Below are 20,006 nucleotides of genomic sequence, written 5' to 3' on the forward strand. Positions count from 1 at the left end.
TTAGCACCTCTGTGCCTTTGCACCCCTTCGTCTTCGCACCTTTATGCGATGGCACCTCTGTGACTCGTCACTTCTATGCTCTCGCACCTCTGTGTCTCTACACCTCTGTGCGTATGAACGGGATGGCCTTCGTTGCTAGCTTTCCAGTCGGGAAACGCCCCGAATATTGCGTTTGCTATGGGCAGTTTAACTACCTGAAGCTTAGAATTGTCTCGGTAGCAGCCGTTAACTCACGAGCCAGTACAATCGAAACACAACCTCTTCGCTTGAATGGTTTTTACTGAATGAAGTCGTAGTCTTTGTTGTCTAGTAATTTATACAATACAGATGGTGAATAGTCATATATCATGATTGTTGCTACTATTTAAGCGTATAGTTGAAATGACAATGGAAAACAGGCTACAGTTACTATGGCATTTTGCTCAGTGTAGTCACATGGACTTGCCTGTTTTTTACTACCGCGGCGTCGCACCGCCTAGCCACCACAACTCAAAAAAAAATTCTCGAGCTTCTAACGCACTATTAGCTAACCAACGTGCTCACATGTTGAGAGCTCTCCACCGGAAAAGCTGACACACATCAATAGCAGTCGATAAGATCGTGGGAGTGGGTTTTCTTGGCTATCAACTGATAGATCCTGTAAAGTTGCTTTGTAGCCTTTGAATTTATCACGAGTTTTGTAATTATTTTTCAAAAATTGTTTGAAATACTTACCACTTGAAGGACTCACAGTTCGCTATTTTCCAAACCGAATTTTTTCACTGGAAATTGACGTAGATTGCTTGACGTTTGGTTAATTTACGTAAATAGAATGTGATGGTATGTTTATTTTAGGGGAAATTCGAAAAACATTCATGTTCATAACGAAAAATATTCAATTTGACGTTTCGAACTGTTTTACACGATTTTTCAAGTAAATCGAACTTGAATATTTATGTGAGTGTATGTTAGTGCCAAACTCAGCTGTTAATCAAAACATTTTGTTTGATATTGTTATTTCTTGCGTTGATATTTGGGTCAATTCCGGAAAATCGGTGTTCGACTTCCGGTGAAGCTCTTAAAGTGTTAGCATATCGTTTCGCACTAGTGCGATAAAATTTTGTGTATTTCTGTTCGCGGAAGAAAAATTTTTTCTCGTCCTAGAGTGGATCCGTGTGGCGACGCCGCGAAACATCATCGGGAGTCAATGTAAAAGAATTTACAATCGAAAAATATAAAATAATCGAAAATAATAATACAACCAAACATAACCTACAAGAAAATAAATGAACAACACAAGTGCAAAAAACACAATCGAATTAAAACACAAAATTAAATTATAAACAAACAATACAAAGGCAAGATGGGCCATCACTGGCCTTAGCCTGTCACGTTAGTGACACAGCAAATAAAAAAAAAAAAAAAAAAAAAATCGGTGTTCTGTTCATTTTCTGTTAAAACTGGCTTAGGCCATTGTGAATCCGTATCGCAAAATATAGTGCCTCATCAACACAAAATTTCCGGAATGTCTCAAGCATTAGAACAGCGCGAAGCTAGCATTCAGCAAGGAGTATCGGAACTTATAAGATCGTTGACCGGTTTTCATGTAAGTTTCGTGTTTTTTTAAAATCAAATTCTGTTGATTATCGAGGTTTTTGTACAGGAAACGGAGGAGAATTTCACGATTTGTCAACAGTTTTCATTGTCAACAATTCGGAATCATCGCTTCATTTCAGTAAACAGCCATGAAATTCGGCGCAAGGCCGAAGGGTTGATGGAGAATCTACGAATTTCCAATATGGAAAAGCAGGCCGAACAATTCCGTACGGTATTTGAACAGTTTATAAGTGATCCGGTGTGTGTGAACCATTATGAGCACGACATCCAGTGGTCAGTTTTGCTATTTCTTATGACCATCGCTCACAATCCCATTGGTGCTTTAAAGGAACGCTTGAGACGTGGGTCTCCGATCGCTTTAGTTGAGACCAATGTTCAGTCTACCGTTCTATTGGACGACGATGAAAAAACTGAACTCTTAGAGGAACTACGAGCCTGCGACATAAACACACGGACTCAGGATTCGGATGACGATTCGGAGTTAAGCGATTGGTCCGATTCAGAAGGTGATGAAGAGAAACATCTCGACACTGCTGTCGATGCTGAAAAATTAGATGTGTCCAAAGAAGTAATCGTATTCGGTAGAGTTGAACCTCCTCAGCGAGATTTGGGTTATGTAAAGTTCGATGGTTCCATGTCAGAAAAGTGGCTTAAGGAAAACGTTCAGAATTGCTGGTGGAAGGATTCTAAGGCGAAAGCAGAGGTTAACAGTACACACGAAGGAGCCGCGTTTTGTGATTATTGGAATCAAACCATTCTGAAGGCTTCGCATAGTTTCATAAAACCGGACCCCGTATCAACCGTGTCGGAATACTGTTTGGTGCGGGAAATACTTTGGATGTTCGTGAATCCGGTCAACTGCAAATTTTTTCGAATCGACGACGATCAAGTTTGGATCAACCCGAACGTGTCGCTTTCCAGTGCCACCGAGCGAGGTTTGCACACATTTTTGCTAAACTTTACCGAGCACATGACCATTGTCTATCGGTTGCGCAATTTCTGCGTCAGGGTATCGGAAGCAACCAGCAAACCCATTCCAGCGCCGTACAGCTTTGAATGCTATGCATCGGCAGTTCGTAACTTTCTCGATCATTTGCAAGCAAATGTGGTTGAACTGGAGAGTCGAAAAATTACTCAGCAACAGGATCGAATTTTTACAATTATTACGTTGTTTCAAGATCTGGAACCAGAATTTCAACTATTAAAGAATCTCAACGACATTCATCGGTTTTCGGTTCTCGATTGGACCAAATTTCCAGCCCACATCGCGGTGGCACATTTACTGTCGGGCTTGTTCCGAAGCGTAAAGTTGAGTGGTAACCTGGACAAGACGAACCTAGCTTTTGCCTTACTCTTGTCGACTCTGAAAGGTTACATGAATATCATTGACATTTGGTGGACTGAAGGCCGCTTGGACGACTGGCGGGAGGAATTTTTGGTGGAGAAAACTTACGCCGAAGATGCCAGCACGGTGACCGGTTATCGGGCACGGTTATTTTCAAAGTGCAAGCAGCGCTCGTTTTACGTGAGCTCTGCCATTTCGGAAGTGATTGAGAATGATACGATAATACAGCTGCTGATGCATCACTCACTCGCCGCGGGATACACGTTGAATATCCTGAATGGACTTGATCGGATAAGCGACTTGAGAAGTGGTTGTGAAACGGAAGATAGTATGGTTTATGTGGGCTTCTTGGAGGCAATTGTGGAAGTTCTCGAGGGATTCCGAACAGACGACGAAGTGGTTCCGGAAAGTACATGCGATGATGTTGTGCAAATGGACATGATTGCGAAGGTGAGTTCAACTTGGGAATTGGGCGTTCGTAATTTGGCATAAATTTGTTGGGCATACTTTTCGTTGACAGTCTAGTACCTCAGTTGCTTATCGGCCGCCGAGTCTAGCCAAGGGTTCGCTTGTCGTCTGAAGTTTGATTCGAAATTCAGTATGATTTCCAAAAGGGGAACCGAATCAGATGTAGCCACCGATTCTAAACCGATCCGAGCTTAATCTGTACCTAGCTTTTATGGGAGTATAAGTTTGTGAAAATCTACTCAACTGTCTGAGCAAATGAAGAGAGTTTTTGACCACTATTTCCGGTACTTCCGGAACCAAGACCTGGAAACCGGTACAGCTGAAGTCGGTTCGTTTGGCCAGCAACTAGCATAACCTATAAATTAAAACAATTTTGAGTCAAATTTAGAAGACTTTTTACGTTTTTTGCGTTATCGCTCAATTTCGACAGGTATCAATAATATATACATTACTCTATATTTCCGGAACCGGAAGCCGGATTTGGATATAATTCAAATCAAGAAAACGATACTTTTCATCTAAATCTGAGTTTGCGAAAATCGGTCTAGCTTTCTTTCTGAGAAATTGGAGTGGTTTGGAGCACACGAGCACTTTTACGATACTTTCGGAACCAGGCCCTTAACCAGGATTTCATTTCGGGAGGGGCCCAAAGATTAAAAAAATAATGTTATTGAATCTCGGTGTGCCTTTTACGGCTGTTTTAACATACACTTTAAACTTTTCCACTGGAACTGATATTGTATTACATTTCGTTACGTTTACTGTCTCGTTATTTCTGTAACACATGTCTGAGACATTTTAAATAATTATATGTTTTTGATTTCGGGAGGGGCCAGGGCCCCTCGGGCCACCCCTCTGGGTACGTGACTGTTCGGAACCATGAACGATGATTCGGTATACTAAAAATCAACGTATTTAGTCATATTTTAACTATGCCTTTTCTAACTTTTAATATTAGGTTTGAGTTTTGATTCTTCACACCCGATAACTTTTTAATACTCGTGTTCGGTTTTTGCTACAACGGTTTTTGTTCCCTCTACAAATTTAATAACTTCTTCCCTCTACAAATTTAATAACTTCAAGACAAAAACGTTGGTCCAGTACATTGAACCGTTGGTCGTCGATTGAACCGAGCGCCATTTTTTCGTTCAACAAACCCGGCTGACAGAGGTCTATTTTCAATATGAGGAGTTGGAACCCCGTTAGACTAGTTTTACTGGAGAATTTAGAAGGTTCCAATTACCTATGTTTTTCCTTTCTAATATTGAATAAACACTTCCCGGAAAATAAAACTACAAGGATCAGCCCCATGGGGTTCGAGCCATTGATGTGGAAGAAGGTAACCAAAATTTCTAATGATCATCATTTTCAATTAATCTTCACACTTTTGAATCCGCAAATGCACGAGAGTCTGCTTAGATTGAAATTTATTTGGTATTAACACCAAACACGCGAACCCAGAATATAGACTCAATTTGTCGTGATTTGTTTTGTAGCCGACGAAATTACATCAGTAGCCCAAATGTATGCAATTATATGTTTGTAGTCTTAGGTTTGTACACGCTTGCGATACGGATATCGATATTTAAGCTTCTCTTCGCCAAGCTTGTGTTCAAGTTTTGTATACAAGCAGTAATTTTTATAGCGTTTCTCTACCATTACTACCATTCTGCGATTTCGGTTGAAGCGATAAACTTTTTCTCATTATCTATCGAGTTCATTCTGTATAAATTAGAAATTAATCATATGCACTCAAAATTTACCAATTTCATCCGAACTTGCATGACACAAGATCAAAGCATATCTATTAAAGCTTCAAATCGTTTTATGGCATTTTTTGTCTTGCTGTCTAGCAACAACCTACATCTAGCATGCTACGCGTAGGACTGAAACGTTAGCCATAATTTTGCTTATATTTATAGATTCGCGTGCTTCCGATTGACCAATCAGAGCGATGCTTTTACTTTGATATATCGCTTACTCCTTCAAAATCGTCGACTATGGCAGGGAAATCCGGTATGCTGGAGATATTTTTGCAGACAAAATAGGACACTACTATCTATTAATCAACATTTCAATGATATACAATTAAAAGTACATGGCTATGAACATTCAAATCAATACGTAGAAATATTTCTTATCAAATGGTGATATAATATTATTAATTGATACAAAGAGCAAAACCACCCAACAGCGAAAGTTTCATTCAATAAGTTAAAATTAAGTACACCGTACCAACTTGAAATTGAGTCAATACGACTCAACTGTAGAGTAAATATAACTCATCTTTAAATATTTTTGCATGTGCCTTACGGAAACTACTTAGAGCCACTTTACATAAAATTAGGTTATTGAACGGAACCCCCAAATTGAGTGGAATGTACTTAGAAATTAGGTTGTTTTGCGGTTCCGTGTAGATTCCTTGTTGAATACTTCTATTTTGCGTAAAAAAACAACACTTTTCCTTTCTATGTGAAGAAAACACTCAATTTTCACACTTGTTTTTGTAGGAAAGAAAACAACAACAAACCATTCCAACAAACGAGTATTTCGTTTATGTCGTTTTCGCTTGATGCCAAACCTAACCTAGTTTCCATCCTAACTGCTGTCAAACAGTTTGATTGAAGATAGTTTCGAACCTAGTTTTAACGTTGTTGAACTGAAAATCGAGTCAGTTTCGAACCTGATTTTTACATCTGCGAAATCAACAAAGTTTCATTAAAAGTGTTTGTTTGTTGAAACTACCCTCGTTAGTTTCAGTTTTCTCAAGCAAAAACGACATTAGTATGTTGTTCAACAAACGCTAAACGCCCAACAAGATCTAACCAATAGTACTGATGTTGTACCGTTGAATTTCACTATATCACGTCATTACACTCTCACAAAGTCACTATTTTCACAGTCTCTTTTTTCCAAAAGTGTATCAAACGTTATAATACAGATACGTATTTCGGAATGCTATTTGCATCCTTCTTCAGTGTATCGGTTTTATAAGGATGAAGAAGGATGCAAATAGCATTCCGAAATACGTGTCTGTATTATAACGTTTGATACACTTTCGGAAAAATAGTGACTGTGAAAATAGTGACTTTGTGAGAGTGTAATGACGTGATATAGTGAAATTCAACGGTACAACAACAGTACTATTAATGAGTATATTCTACTAACAGCTCAAACAGAAATTTAGTGAAGATCTAACCGCTTTCAGTAGGTCGCTTCAGTGCTGCCAGTTTTAACATCATTTCTATGTAATTCACTCAAGTATCCTAGATTCAAAAGCGAGATGACGTAACTATTGCATTTTCATCGTACGAGACAGGCCTTCATAAGACGGATGATGCAGATGGGATTTCACCCGCCGTTGAAAGTTCTAATTCTGGAAACGATATACAGCCAAGCGTGATGCACGGAAAAGTAAAAATTGCCTGGCCATTCTAGTATCACTGGAAATGAATGGACTGATGAGTTGGCTAGAGCTGCTTTCCACGAATGAAAGATCCAGCTTTATCACTGTCAACTAGTTGGATAAAGCACAAGATTCGTTCATGGATGCATCTTAACATTCCAGCTACTCATTTAGGGGTTAGCCTATGTTTGTGCCTATAACCGTTTTTACTGTTCTTTACGTTTCGTCTTAGACTCGTCAGTCCAGCTACTGTTTGCAGCTTGCCATCTTGCGCTCAGACAAAGTCATTTTCACCAGATTTGAGTCTGATAATGTCAAAATGTCTACTGCATTTTTCCAAGCATCATTGCAATATTCTGGCCAGAGCTCAGACTGGATATTGCAAATTCAACTATCACATGGCTACTGTTCAGCGTACTGAGTATTATTCGTGTGACTTGTGTGAGTGCGATTACAGTACTTCACATCATCTGATACGTAACTGTCCTGCATTGACGCAAATAAGTATCCGGGATTTTGGTTCTCCAAACAGGGTTGAGTCTGTGTGTGGGGAGCTAAAATTGAAGGATATTTGATCGTTTCTCACCTTATGTGGGGAGTTGTAATCGGAGGGGATAATCATTCTTCCTGGAGTAAATGAATTCTTTCAGTGTTGACCCTGAAAGGCTTTGCAGATTGTTTCAAATTCCACAAAAGGAATGTATGGGGTGCTTACTTCCGCTCGTACATATTGCGAATCGTAATCCTCTCGGGGTTTGAAGGTATTATTATATGTGCATTTCGGCACAAATCTCCAAATAACCAGGGGAACGTGCCACTTGAGCCAATTAGTTCTGCATGTAATGTATATTTTTTTATAAGAAAATAAAATGAAATCTTTATCCCCAATTGAATGTTTACAAGAAAAAAACAATTGGAGTAGGTAACTTAACTGATTTGATAAGGGAATGTCGTCAGGGTTGGGCCATTGCTTTTTCTTCTACATATTTGACACGTGCTCCCATCGGTGTTTTATCGTGGAAGTATTATTCTCAATGACAGCAAACTTTTCAGGGCATTGTTTGTCACGGAGAATGTTTTATGAAAGTTTTGTACATTTGTCTTGTTTTCGGCATTCCTAAAAGTTTCAGAATAACCGTGAAAAACAGCTCAAAGCTTGAACCAAAACGATGTCATCTCTAAAGTAAGTATTTATTTCCATTATGTGGTTAATCATTAACAAATTATTCAAGAGAAAATTTCATTTCTCTAACCTGTTCGCGTGTAGTGTCTAGGTTGGGTCACTTGTGTAGTCAGGGTTGAGTCACATAACTTTTTTTTGTGTAGAGTGTGATAATAGTGTTGAAACCGTTTTTCGCTTGTTTTCAGAACTTTTCGCAATAAGCGTACATCTGAAAAGGGTAAACTCAATGTGAACGACGTTTCTTGGGCTCTCAAGTCTGTAATGTTGGATAATAAATCCAAAAGAGTTGCTGCAGGGCAGTGCAATCTGCCACGCTCAACTTCGAGACGAGAGATTGAGCGAACTGTTACAGAAAAGAACTCGCAACACTGTATTACAGTTTTGAATACCCATAGAATTGACCCGAACGGGAAAGCAACTAGTTCTACTGATACGCACGAAGAAGTAGCAAGTTCTTCTCTGCCCCTTCGATGTCTTCTCTCCATGATCCTACTTTTTTTTACGATTGGTCGGACCTCTGCAAAAACCCGATGAAAAGCGCTGTTCTAACTTCTCCAGAGAGCCATGCAGAGTTGCGTGAAAAACAACTGAAGTGCGACGCCTTAAAAACTACAAACCTCTTCTGGGGATGAGGATCAAGACCTCTGTATCATTTATTTGGAGTCGAATCAGAATTTTTATATTAGTCCATTTAATTTGATTAATGTTAAATTAAAATAACAATAAATAGTTTCATACTTGTTCATTTAGAATAAGTGTAGTACATATTTCGTCCAGAATCACTAGTTGCCCAACCTAGACTACTTTTTCAATTTTTTCGTTTTGTTTATAACTTTTAGCCTTTCTCATATACAAAGGTTATGCAATCACTTGAAAAACCGACTAGTGAAAATTGTCATATACCAAGTGTCATATACCATTCGACTCAGTTCATTGAGCTGAGCAATGTCTGTGTGTATGTGTGTGTGTGTGTGTGTTTGTATGTGTGTGTGTCAAATAATCTCACTAGGTTTTCTCGGAGATGATTGAACCCATTTTAACAAACTTAGATTCAAAAGAAAGGTCTCGTGGTCCTATACGGAATTCCTGAATTTAATCCGGATCCGACTTTCGGTTCCAGAGTTATAGGGTAAAGTGTGTTCAATATAGTACACCGTCACATAAACCGGCGAAACAAAAAACGTGAAAAAAATTTCTAAACTGGTCTCAAAACTACACAAATCGATAGTCATTATCAGTAGGCAACCAAACAAACCGATTCCGGCTATCCTGGCTCCCGGTATCCGGTTCCGGAAGTACCGGAAATAGTGGTCATATATACCAAAATGGATCTCACTCACTTTTCTCAGCGATGGTTTGACCGATTTCCACAAACTTAGATTCAAATGAAAGGTCTTCCGGTCCCATATAGAATAGGGTAAAGTGTGTTCAATATTGTACACCGTCACTTAAAATATTCTTGGATGCAACAAACATTTAAATCGTAATTTAGAGTGCGTACTAGTAGAGTGTGTATGTCATGTTAGTTGGTGGCCGTACGAACCGACTTTGATTATACCGGTTCTCGGGTTCCGTTGCCGGAAGTGCATATAATAGTGAACCCACTTCGTTTTTTTCAAGGGTGATCTACGCGAGCAAAGCAGTGTTTTATTCTGTATGTTATACTAGTTAATGCACAAACAATCTCTTAGTTTTTTTTTTCAAAAATCGAAGAGAAAATTTTTGAATAGAATACCACAATTTTGTATGTACATGAGAAAGGCATCATTACGTTTCTAAATGACGGTCCAAACTTTCAAATAAGACATCAATATTGAGAATATTCCAATATAAACAAAAGATACAAGGCATATTTAAGAAGTGGTCCAACCTAGACGACATTCCCCTACCGTTTGACCGATTAAGATTTTGTAGTTCTGAAAAGGACCGCTTGGTTTCGGAAGATTACGTTTGTATTCCATAAATATAATCTTAACATAAGTCATAAAATCGCTCATATATTTCAATATTTCAGTGGAAAAGAACTATCAAAATGCTATACGGGATTCATTTTTGGCTTTTAGAAGAGCCAAATTGTGGACATCTCTGCAATACTAAACACTTGTCGGAGCAACTCGAATGCGATGCAGCCAAATGCTAGTTTTATTCGCATTTGATTGGTGTGACTTTCGTACAGCGAAAAGTGCACAAAGCTAATCAAATTATTCTAGATTTGCACTAAATTGATGATTTTTAACTTCGATTTGCAAAGAAGTAATCTTAATAGTTCTTTAGACAACATTTAGAGCCATTAGAAGGGTTCATTTTGTGTAAGGGAGAGTGTTCGGTTACCGGCACCCTTTTATTTTAAGCTCATAACTTCTGACTAAGTGCACATTATGCGGACATCTATACGTCAATGGAAAGCTAAAGCCTTAGCTAACAACTGATTTAGAAACTTAGTTGATTCATTGGATTAAAAAAAATATCAATTTAGTAAAATTCATTTCTATAATGTATAACACCTCTTAAATCATTTGTACAATTAAAACTTTATTTCACTTTATAATTTTTTATTAATATTTAACACCGACTATTGGCACTTCCGACACCATTGACGTGTAGTTCAGAACTGAGAGCACACTCTCAATAAAGCAGTAAACTGAGTGCTCTCATATTACGCGTTATGTACTAAATACTCCTGACATAACAGTTCTCCCCTCTGAAGAATTAACTAACTCTTAAATAAATTCAAACGATGTTTGAGATTAAACTTCTTATTATAATAATGATATGCAAAATTCGTGTAAATCCAAAGATCATCCTTTCGATTGCAGACTTCACTGCTGTTGATGATTATCCTTTCGATTGCATTACAATGCGTTTTCCAGTGCTCTTTTTTGACGGACTACGGTTCGTTTTTGGTAATTTTTCTTGAGTAGGTTTTAACAGTTCGAAGTCAGAGAATCCTCTGAAAGGCCCTGTAGACGAACCAGGTATTCCGTGTAACGGTTCTTCAAGGTCATCCTTCCAACTGCGCTTCCTACCATGTGGTGTGTCTTCTGGGACTAGCAGTCTGGACGTTTGCATCACATTGTTTGCCAATTTTAATTGATTCCTGTGAGCCATAAGTATGTTCCTATTAAACGAAATTTGAAAAGTGTTATTAGATAATTGTTTTATAAATCTCGCCTCAATCCATCTCGCAATATCTGTCTTTTTAAAATTTTTATAATAAATTTTATCACCTTCCACTAGCCTAAGAAATGGATCGATTTTAGGGGTGGTAGGACTTATTATTGGACTAGGCTTTTCCAAAAAGTTTTTGTATTGTTTGGAAGGGTGAATCAAATCTAGCAACTTTTTTGGCTTGTATGCAAATACTTTATGAGAGGGAACGAAACCGTCGGAAGTGGCAATTTGGTTTCTGTAGTTAATCAAAAAGTAATTGATTTTCATAGTCACATCAAGATTCCGTAATTCTGGATCATGCATGTACTTTTTGAAACTCTCTTTCACTACCCGTACCAAGCGCTCCGCCTGTCCATTGCTACTTGGATTGTACGGAGGACTTTTTAAGACTTGCACCCCTTGCCTCTCTAAGAATGAAACAAATTCCTTAGAATTAAAAGGCGGCCCCCCATCAGTGACTACGACATCTGGAAGACCAAACCTGGCAAAGAAGCTTATAAATATATTTATGACCCTTCTTGCGTCTGTTCCGTGTGGCATAAAGTCTACTTCCACCCATTTCGAGAAGCTGTCTACAATAAGTAAAAATGTTTTCCTATCAAAATGAAAGAAATCCGCGTGTAAACGGCTGAATGGTCTAGTCGTTGGAATCCATTTACTGTGACTAGGTTTAGTCGGAACAGTTGCCATTTTGATACAAGCCTCACATTTTCGCAAGTAGTTTTCTATATCATTGTTTATTCCCGGCCAAAATACAGTATTCCTCGCTAGCTTTTTCATTTTAACCATACCAATATGGTTGGCATGTAACATTTTCAAAATACCAGCTCTTAAAGCCACCGGAACGATGACCCTGTCCTGGTAGACTAAACAATTTTCAACAATATCCAAATCATTTCTTAGCGAAAACATGTCTTTAAAGGATTCAGGAATGGTTTTTTGGCCACCCATTTTCCATAAAATTTCTGATGTGTGTCAGCTGTGTATCATTTCTAGTCTGGCTCGCTATTAGTCCAACATCTAGAGGAAAACGGTCTGTCAAATTCAAACTATTTATGCCACCGATATCCAAACTTCGAGGTACAGCTTGCTGCAATGGGAATCTCGAGCAGAAGTCGGCATTTCCCATATGCGAAGATTTTCTGTAAACTATATTGAACTCATATATGGACAACTCTAAAATATACCTCTGAATTCTGGTTACAATCAACGAATTGTTTCCATTTTTCCCGAATATGCCCACTAAAGGCTTGTGGTCTGTATACACCTTAAATTTTTGTCCATAAAGAAACTTGTGAAATTTCTTAATGGTGCATACAAGTGCTAATGCCTCCAAATGCAAAATCGGGTATTTCTTTTGGGCTGCATTTAGTGAGAAAGAGGTGAAGCATATCGGTTTTTCTATTTCCCCAATTTCATGAGCTAAAACTCCACCCAATCCGTACGAACTAGCATCCGATATAACCACTAATGGTTTATTTGGATCATAGAACTCCAGTAAGTTTGCTTTCAACAAGGCCTGTTTTCCATTCTGGAAAGCTTCTTGACATTCCTTTGTCCAAATAAATTTAACATTAGCAGTCAGTAAAGCATATAAGCTTCTTAACTTAGTTGACATATGTGAAACGAATTTGTTATAATAGTTAATCAAGCCTAGAAACGCTCTTAACTCTGCTACATTCGTAGGCGGTTTAGCTTCACTTATCGTGGATAATTTCTCAGGCGCAGGCAACAAACCTTTGTCCGTAATGAGATGTCCCAAATAAGGTAATTTTGTGACAAAAAACTTACACTTCTTAAAATTAACCTTAATATTTACTTTAAGCAGTCTGTCAAGAACTAGTTTCAAATTCTTGTAACATTCGTCAAAATTTTCACCTGCTATTAGGACGTCGTCCAAGTAACAGCTTACTTTTTCCAGTCCACACAGGACCTGGTCCATAATTTTTTGAAAAATCGCAGCACTGCTGGAAGCACCTTGTGGCAGTCGATTATATATAAAAAGACCCTTAATAGTGTTTATCACAGTATATTGTCTGGACCGTTCTGAAAGAAGAACCTGCGTATAAGCTCCAGCCAAATCGAGACAACAAAAAATCCTACAACCCGCTAAAGTGGCGAAAATATCCTGAGCTAGCGGTAGCGGATAAGTGTTCGGTACAATAACTTTGTTCAAAGATACCTTGCAATCAACAACCATGCGAATATCTTGATCCTTCTTCACGACAACAATAACCGGCGAAGCCCATTCGCTGGCTTCAATAGGCGTTATTACTTTTTGCTGTTCCAGCATGTCCAAATGCTCTAGCATTTTATCCTTCAGTTTAAACGGCACAGTGTACGCTTTCTTGAATATCGGCTGTTCATGCTTCAGAATTAGCTCACCTTCATAGCCCACTATAGGTTCTGAAAAATCTTTATTAAAAACTTGTTTATATCTTGATTTCAAACAATCCGTAACTTTTTCAATACCTTTCTCATCAGTCAAGCTATTAACTGAAGACACGGATACGAAGCCAGATCTCCAATCAGGGTAAAAGCAATCAAGCCAAGAACGACCAATCAAGGGAACAAATCGATTACGGCATTCCAAAACCACTAGCATATGCTGGTGCTCGAAGCCATTCAATTTCACCTTGACATCGATCTCCCCCAAGATTTTCAACCGTTTACCGTTCACCACAACAAGCTGTCGCTTGCTGCTGACTAACGGTATGTTACTAAACAATTTTTGGAAATCCGCTTCACTTATAACCGATACCGCTGATCCTGAATCAATTTCCATACTCAAGACACAGCCTTGAACAACAGCCTCCACCATGCACGGATCATTATTTTTTCTTATTGTAGATATCATCATGCACTCTAGGCCATCAGTCTCAACAGAAGAATCTCGTTCTTTAGACCTTTTGAAGTTATAGCTTTCTTCCCTAGTATCATTTTTTAAAAATCTGACTGAATTTCTGTTTTTATAACTATAGCAGTCTCTTCTAAGATGGCCCTTCTTTTTACAATAATTACAAATAGCACTAGCATATGAGTTCCGATTTCTACTGGCAGAAGCCGATCTTTTCCTAAAATCGCGCCTAAAACTAACACGATTTTCATTATAACCGTACCCATTTTTCCTATGCTGTCCACTAAAACGTCTATCATTATAACGATCATTGTCAAAAATTTCTCTCCGTCCCAAACGGTTCTTTATTGCTAACACACCATCGACATCTATTTTATTCGCATTAATTAACCTAGCTCTTTTTCCTGCCAATTCACTGTTCACTATTTTTCGCTCTACTGTAGTTAAGGCCAAATCTTCTTCCAATAACAAAGATCTCTGCAAGTCCTTATCAAAAACACCCATAATCAAACGATCTCTAATAGCTGTATCTTTGAATTCTTTGAAGTCACAATGCTCAGCTTGTAGCTTAATCGCTAAAATAAAATTTTCAGCTGACTCATCTGACCCCTGGAATCGGTTATAAAAACGGTATCTTTGCATCATATCAGGCTCTATTTTATCGAACCTCTCCTTAAGCTTTTTAACTATATCATCATACTTTAATGTTTTCAGTTCAACTGCTGGAAATATTAACTTCAGCTCATCGTAGACTACAGAACCGGAGAGAGCGATCAAAATTGACTTTTTCTTCTCTTCCGCCCATCCATTCAGTTGACTCAGGAATTCAAGTCGTTCAATATAATTGGAAAACGACGTTCCTGCTAAATAATGATCCAAAGATCCGATCATTGCCATCCTTCTATATATATATATATATATATATTTTTTTTTAAATCAATAGATACAAAAAAGAGAAAAGAAAAATTTGGAGACTTACGAGTTGATGAACTATACCAAACGAACAACCTTTGACGGTAAAGCAATGCAACTGCACTTTTCAGTTCGGTTTGACCTTGACCTAGTGCTTGAGGGCAACTCACTTTCGTTGGAAAATATGCCGATGACAACAAATTATAGCAGCTTACTATTTCCGTCTCACTCCCGCACTCACTGATCAACCGTCTGTATCTCAGCCTGCGTGAGTTATTCTATCGGTGAGAGGTAGATAAACTTGAGACCGTACCGGTTCGCTCTTTTTTTTTTTTTTTTCAATTCCTACGAGCTTTTCTGAGGACGCTACTTTTCAGAAACACAGAGTAGGGGCTGAAAAAGAGGAACAAAATGGTTGTTACAATTAAAATAGAATGCACACAGTTGTTGAAAATTTAATGCTTCCTCTATAGGTTTTCACATTCAATTTATTCTTCGCTCAAAAGTGGCCTGAATAGAGATCTGCACTATTTTTTTTTACACTATATCACCAGCACACTTTCTTCGGCTCAAGATTTCTGGCTTGTCGCCTGCAAAATCTCTAAATACTTACGCTTCTCACTCTAGATTTTAAACATCCGTTTGAGAACCTTTTCCTCGTCGCCAACTATAATGTATAACACCTCTTAAATCATTTGTACAATTAAAACTTTATTTCACTTTATAATTTTTTATTAATATTTAACACCGACTATTGGCACTTCCGACACCATTGACGTGTAGTTCAGAACTGAGAGCACACTCTCAATAAAGCAGTAAACTGAGTGCTCTCATATTACGCGTTATGTACTAAATACTCCTGACATAACAATTTCAAAAAAGGTGTTCGGTTACCAGCACCCCAAGAAATTTAATTAAAAATGGAAAAAAATATAAGTAAAGACTGCAGTTATTCAAAGAAAAAACAGTTTTTTTCTTTTTGGAAGCGTTTTGGACAAAAGTCTTCATTGTCCGATGGTGACTTCGCCTTGGCTCACTTGGTCGATGATTTGTAAGGTGGAGCCTGGTGTTGATTTGGCCGGTCTTCCACGTTTTTTTCTTTGCCGGTCCATCTGCTGTATGAACTTTGACTTGCTTTGTCCCGACAGCAGCCTGCATATCACTGACAATTTTTCACGATTTGTCGAAAAAAAAGGAGCGCCGGTAACCGAAATCGCTAGACATTTTGAAAATGATAAAACAAATCTTTGGTTGCGAAAATTTTGATAGCATCCGGTATAAAATCACGAAATAGATCGATTTCATTTCATAAATATTTAATCCACTCACCTTTCCGATTGATGCTCTTCGGTATTTGGCACAAAAATAACGTGCTGCTATTACACACACATGATATTTGTCGAAAGGACGCTATCTGCTTTCTGTCAAAAGTTACGGTGGGGTGCCGGCAACCGAACACTGCCGGCAACCGAACATCTTTCCCTAATGTTCCCCGTCACTGTCCACTTTTCGTTGTATTTCTTTTCAATGCAAACGACCAGCAGCAGAATGACGCAATCGTTCTTGTTTGAAGTAAAACTCACACTGCGAACGTCCCACAGCAGGATATTGTGACAGGAGAACTAGTTGTTGTTTTCCTGCGGTTAGGCTTGAGGAACGGAGCCTCAAATTTGCGATTGACTGTAGCACCAGTTGAAGGAAGCCTGGTGTAGTTCCACTATGTTGCTATAAGATGTGACTTGGCACAGACTGATTTCCGGTTCGATCACAGATTTTTGAAAAAAATGACCTGGCATCCCTGCGGTTCCGCGCTAGTACAGTTCCGTGCACGGACGCCACAAACACGTTTCCGGCTCAGTACCGACACGAAACGGCTCGTACATGTGTGAATAAACGCATTGAGGTGTGCGTTGGAATATTACCGTCCTTGTACGGAACTGTGTCGGCACTTAACCGGACCGAAATTGTTTGAAAAGACCTTTCTGCCAAATAACGTACAGCTGTTCTATTCATTTTACCCCAGGTTGGCAGTTCAATGCATAGCCAGTTGTCGTATTTTCAAGCCTCGACTTGTAAGGATTCTTAGTGGCAGTAGGATCGTAGTACTAGTCATGCAATGATTCTGTACGCTATGAATCAGTTGCGAAATCTATTGAAACAGAAAGACCAAAAGGAATGTAATGCCAAGACTTTGCTCCGTTTGTTCTATTCATTTTGCTAATACTAATGCACATTAAAAAAAATTGTTCTAGGAGACGGCCAAAACATCGAAGCTCCAAAACTTGCGCAATCAAATCAAAGAAATCTGTGACGACGAACTGCTGATGATGGCTTTAGATAGTTCCCTTCGGTTGGCTTGTTCAGAAGATGAAACTGAAGCTCAACTGGCGTCCCAGCCACCGGTAGATTGTTTGACGAATGCTTACTCGTTGTACAGCCGCCTGAATTCGATATCACGACATCTGATGCTCCCACTGGAACAGGTATTGTTCAGCACCATCAAGAACCTGATGGAAACAAAACGGCAAGCGGCAAACCATTTCGTCACCACTATCTATAAAGAAGAGTTTCTGGTGTTGAATCATTTGAAGAACATTAGAAAAGTACTGCTGCTGGAAGCGAGTGATTTGATGTATTACTTCTATAGTGATCTGTTTCGGCGAATAGAGGCGGGGGAAAACTGGGCCAATCCTTATCTATTGACAATTCAGCTGAACGATATACTGGCTTCGAGATTTACCGACATGACCTCGCTGTTTACGATCGAAATTCTGTCCGAGTACAAAGCGGAAACAACAACCGTGCTGGATGCGATTGATAAACTTCGGATTCTGTACAATCCGAGCAATGATCTCAGCAATATGATAAACGAAGAGACCATGACTAGCTATAACTGCATTTTCCGGTTTCTGTTGAAGGTAAAATGGGCTCTCTGTACCTTGGAATCTTTGCGTTATCCAGAGTGTTACAAGCGTAGACCGCCTTATGAGGAACCGTGTGTGTTAGATTTGAATCTAAAGCGACTGGCGATGTTGAAATTTTGGATGATCTTTACGGTTCAGTGCATTCACTCGCACCTGATGACCCACGTGTTACAATCACTCGGCATGCAGTTGGATGAGCGCTTGGATGCCGCCGATAACCTCAACGACATGATTACCGTCCATCAATCCTACATCAGCACGATCTACGAACATTGCTTCCAGCGGGAAGAGAGTAAACTATTCCGGGAAGGCATCATTCGTCTGCTTAACTTAGTTCATATCGTACGGGACGAATGGAACAACAATGTTGTCTACTCGGAGATGGACGCCCGTGGAGATATCGAGGATAACAGTATGATTGGAGATTTCATCAGCAATGCACAAGTTGGCATGTTAGAAATGACCTATTGCAAGTGTCACCAGCAGCTAGCGGAACTTTTCAACAGAGAAGTTTATACCAAGCATAAAGCACATCGTTAGTATACCCTTAGTCAACTGATTGCAGTAACAAAAATAACAGAATGTGTTTTTTTACAGTTGCAGCACTGGCGGATGCTCTCAGTTACAATATTCCTTACTAAGTTTTGTAAGTTTTGCAGAATCGCGAATAAAATATTTATTCATTGTTGTATCTTACAAATAGCAAAAATTTTTTAAGGAGAAAAGAAAAACTTGCGTAGCACCCTTTCAATACTGCAAGCTTCGCTTGGTTCCAATATCGTCCAATATTTGTCTCAACTCTTCATCCTCGAAACGCCCCTCTAGCGAAGGAATCAAAGCCTTAGCTTCTTCCGGAGCCTCAGGGCAAAGATTCCCCAGAGCGGCCAATTCAAACTTATGCAGTTTTTTAGACATTAACAAACTGAAATAGATTTGTTCTAATAAAACTTCGAAACCTCCATCAGTACTTCACTTCCCTACCTTCTTACACTGGCGATGGTTTCCTTGTTTTTGAACTTCCGGAATAGACCGGTATAGTTATAGGTCTTGAGAAATACTTCGGAGAACTCCTGTTCTTCCTCGGAGGACTCATTTTGGTTCTTGCGATGTTCTAGCAGCATATGAACTTCACTGATCAGCAACGTTTCGGCATTTTCAAATTCTGGAGCAAAGTTAGATTGTCAGTAGAAAACGTGAACTTCAACAGTGTCGCTTCATTACCTTTAGGGAATTGCAAGTCTGCTGCGTCCTCTTCAACTAAGTCGATTGGGTTGTAACCGGCCATGATTTAATATTGTAAATAACAAAAAAAGTTGATGATAGTAAAATGAGCAGCAGAGCAAATCACAAAACAAGGCGACAAGCGTTCGATATAGATTTTTTGACAGAAGCAACACAGTGGGGTAAAACTCAGAAATTTATAAATAAAAATGACGAATTGTTCAGACTGGTTTACACGAGCTATTATCTTACACGGAACGGAAGCAGAGTTGCCATATTCATAGATTTCTGGAAAAATAAGCCACAAATTTTTTTTCATCTATTTTGCTAAAACAGATTTTCCGTCACAGATCAAAGATTTTTTCAAAATTAACAGATTTCGCAAAACTGACAAATTTACAGAAAGCAAACAGAGGAAAACATCAATGAATATTTTGAGTTTGGTTTTAATTTCTGTTAGGAAATTATCAAGGATGCCCCTAAAAAATAAACCATTGGTTCTACAGCATAAACAATTGATTCCAAGGGGCAAATCACTCTAAACTCTAGACAATCTCAAACTAATAAACTCATGTCATTCCAAAACAATTTTCTCTAATCTCTTTTAATCCCAACTAGTCTAGATAAATTTGGGTAATTTAAAACTAATCCAACCTAGTTTTGCCTAATCTTGTTTGAAGTGTATCTGTCATTCGAGCTCCCACGCAGAGATGCCATTTATACAGATTTATCTGTATTATACAGATTTTTACATGCGAATGCAGATTTATTACAGAGTACAGATTTTATACAAATTTCTCAAATTAAATACAGATTTATACAGATACCACAAAAAGTAAGAAAGAAATAATGAAACTTTTCCGTCTGAGCTGGTTTGATTACCCATATTCAAATGAAAACTTTTTCGTGCAGCGTCATGAAAC

The 20,006-nt window shown here is 38.6% G+C and overlaps 2 protein-coding genes across 2 annotated transcripts; one reads left to right on the top strand and one right to left on the bottom strand.

The window, feature by feature from the left end:
- Positions 1-992: 992 nt before the first annotated feature.
- On the top strand, positions 993-18,558 carry LOC131427845 (gamma-tubulin complex component 5). The gene is made up of 4 exons (XM_058591389.1): positions 993-1,585; positions 1,643-3,391; positions 17,191-18,397; positions 18,460-18,558. The coding sequence occupies exons 1-4, from the start codon at positions 1,505-1,507 to the stop codon at positions 18,501-18,503; spliced, it is 3,081 nt and encodes a 1,026-aa protein (XP_058447372.1). The 5' UTR covers positions 993-1,504; the 3' UTR covers positions 18,504-18,558.
- Positions 18,505-19,258, bottom strand: LOC131427846 (DNA-directed RNA polymerase II subunit Rpb4). The gene is made up of 3 exons (XM_058591390.1): positions 19,084-19,258; positions 18,844-19,024; positions 18,505-18,784 (listed from the first exon to the last, which is right to left on the bottom strand). The coding sequence occupies exons 1-3, from the start codon at positions 19,145-19,147 to the stop codon at positions 18,610-18,612; spliced, it is 420 nt and encodes a 139-aa protein (XP_058447373.1). The 5' UTR covers positions 19,148-19,258; the 3' UTR covers positions 18,505-18,609.
- Positions 19,259-20,006: the final 748 nt, after the last annotated feature.

Source organism: Malaya genurostris, chromosome 2 (assembly GCF_030247185.1).
Source record: "Malaya genurostris strain Urasoe2022 chromosome 2, Malgen_1.1, whole genome shotgun sequence".
Lineage (NCBI taxonomy): Eukaryota > Metazoa > Arthropoda > Insecta > Diptera > Culicidae > Malaya > Malaya genurostris.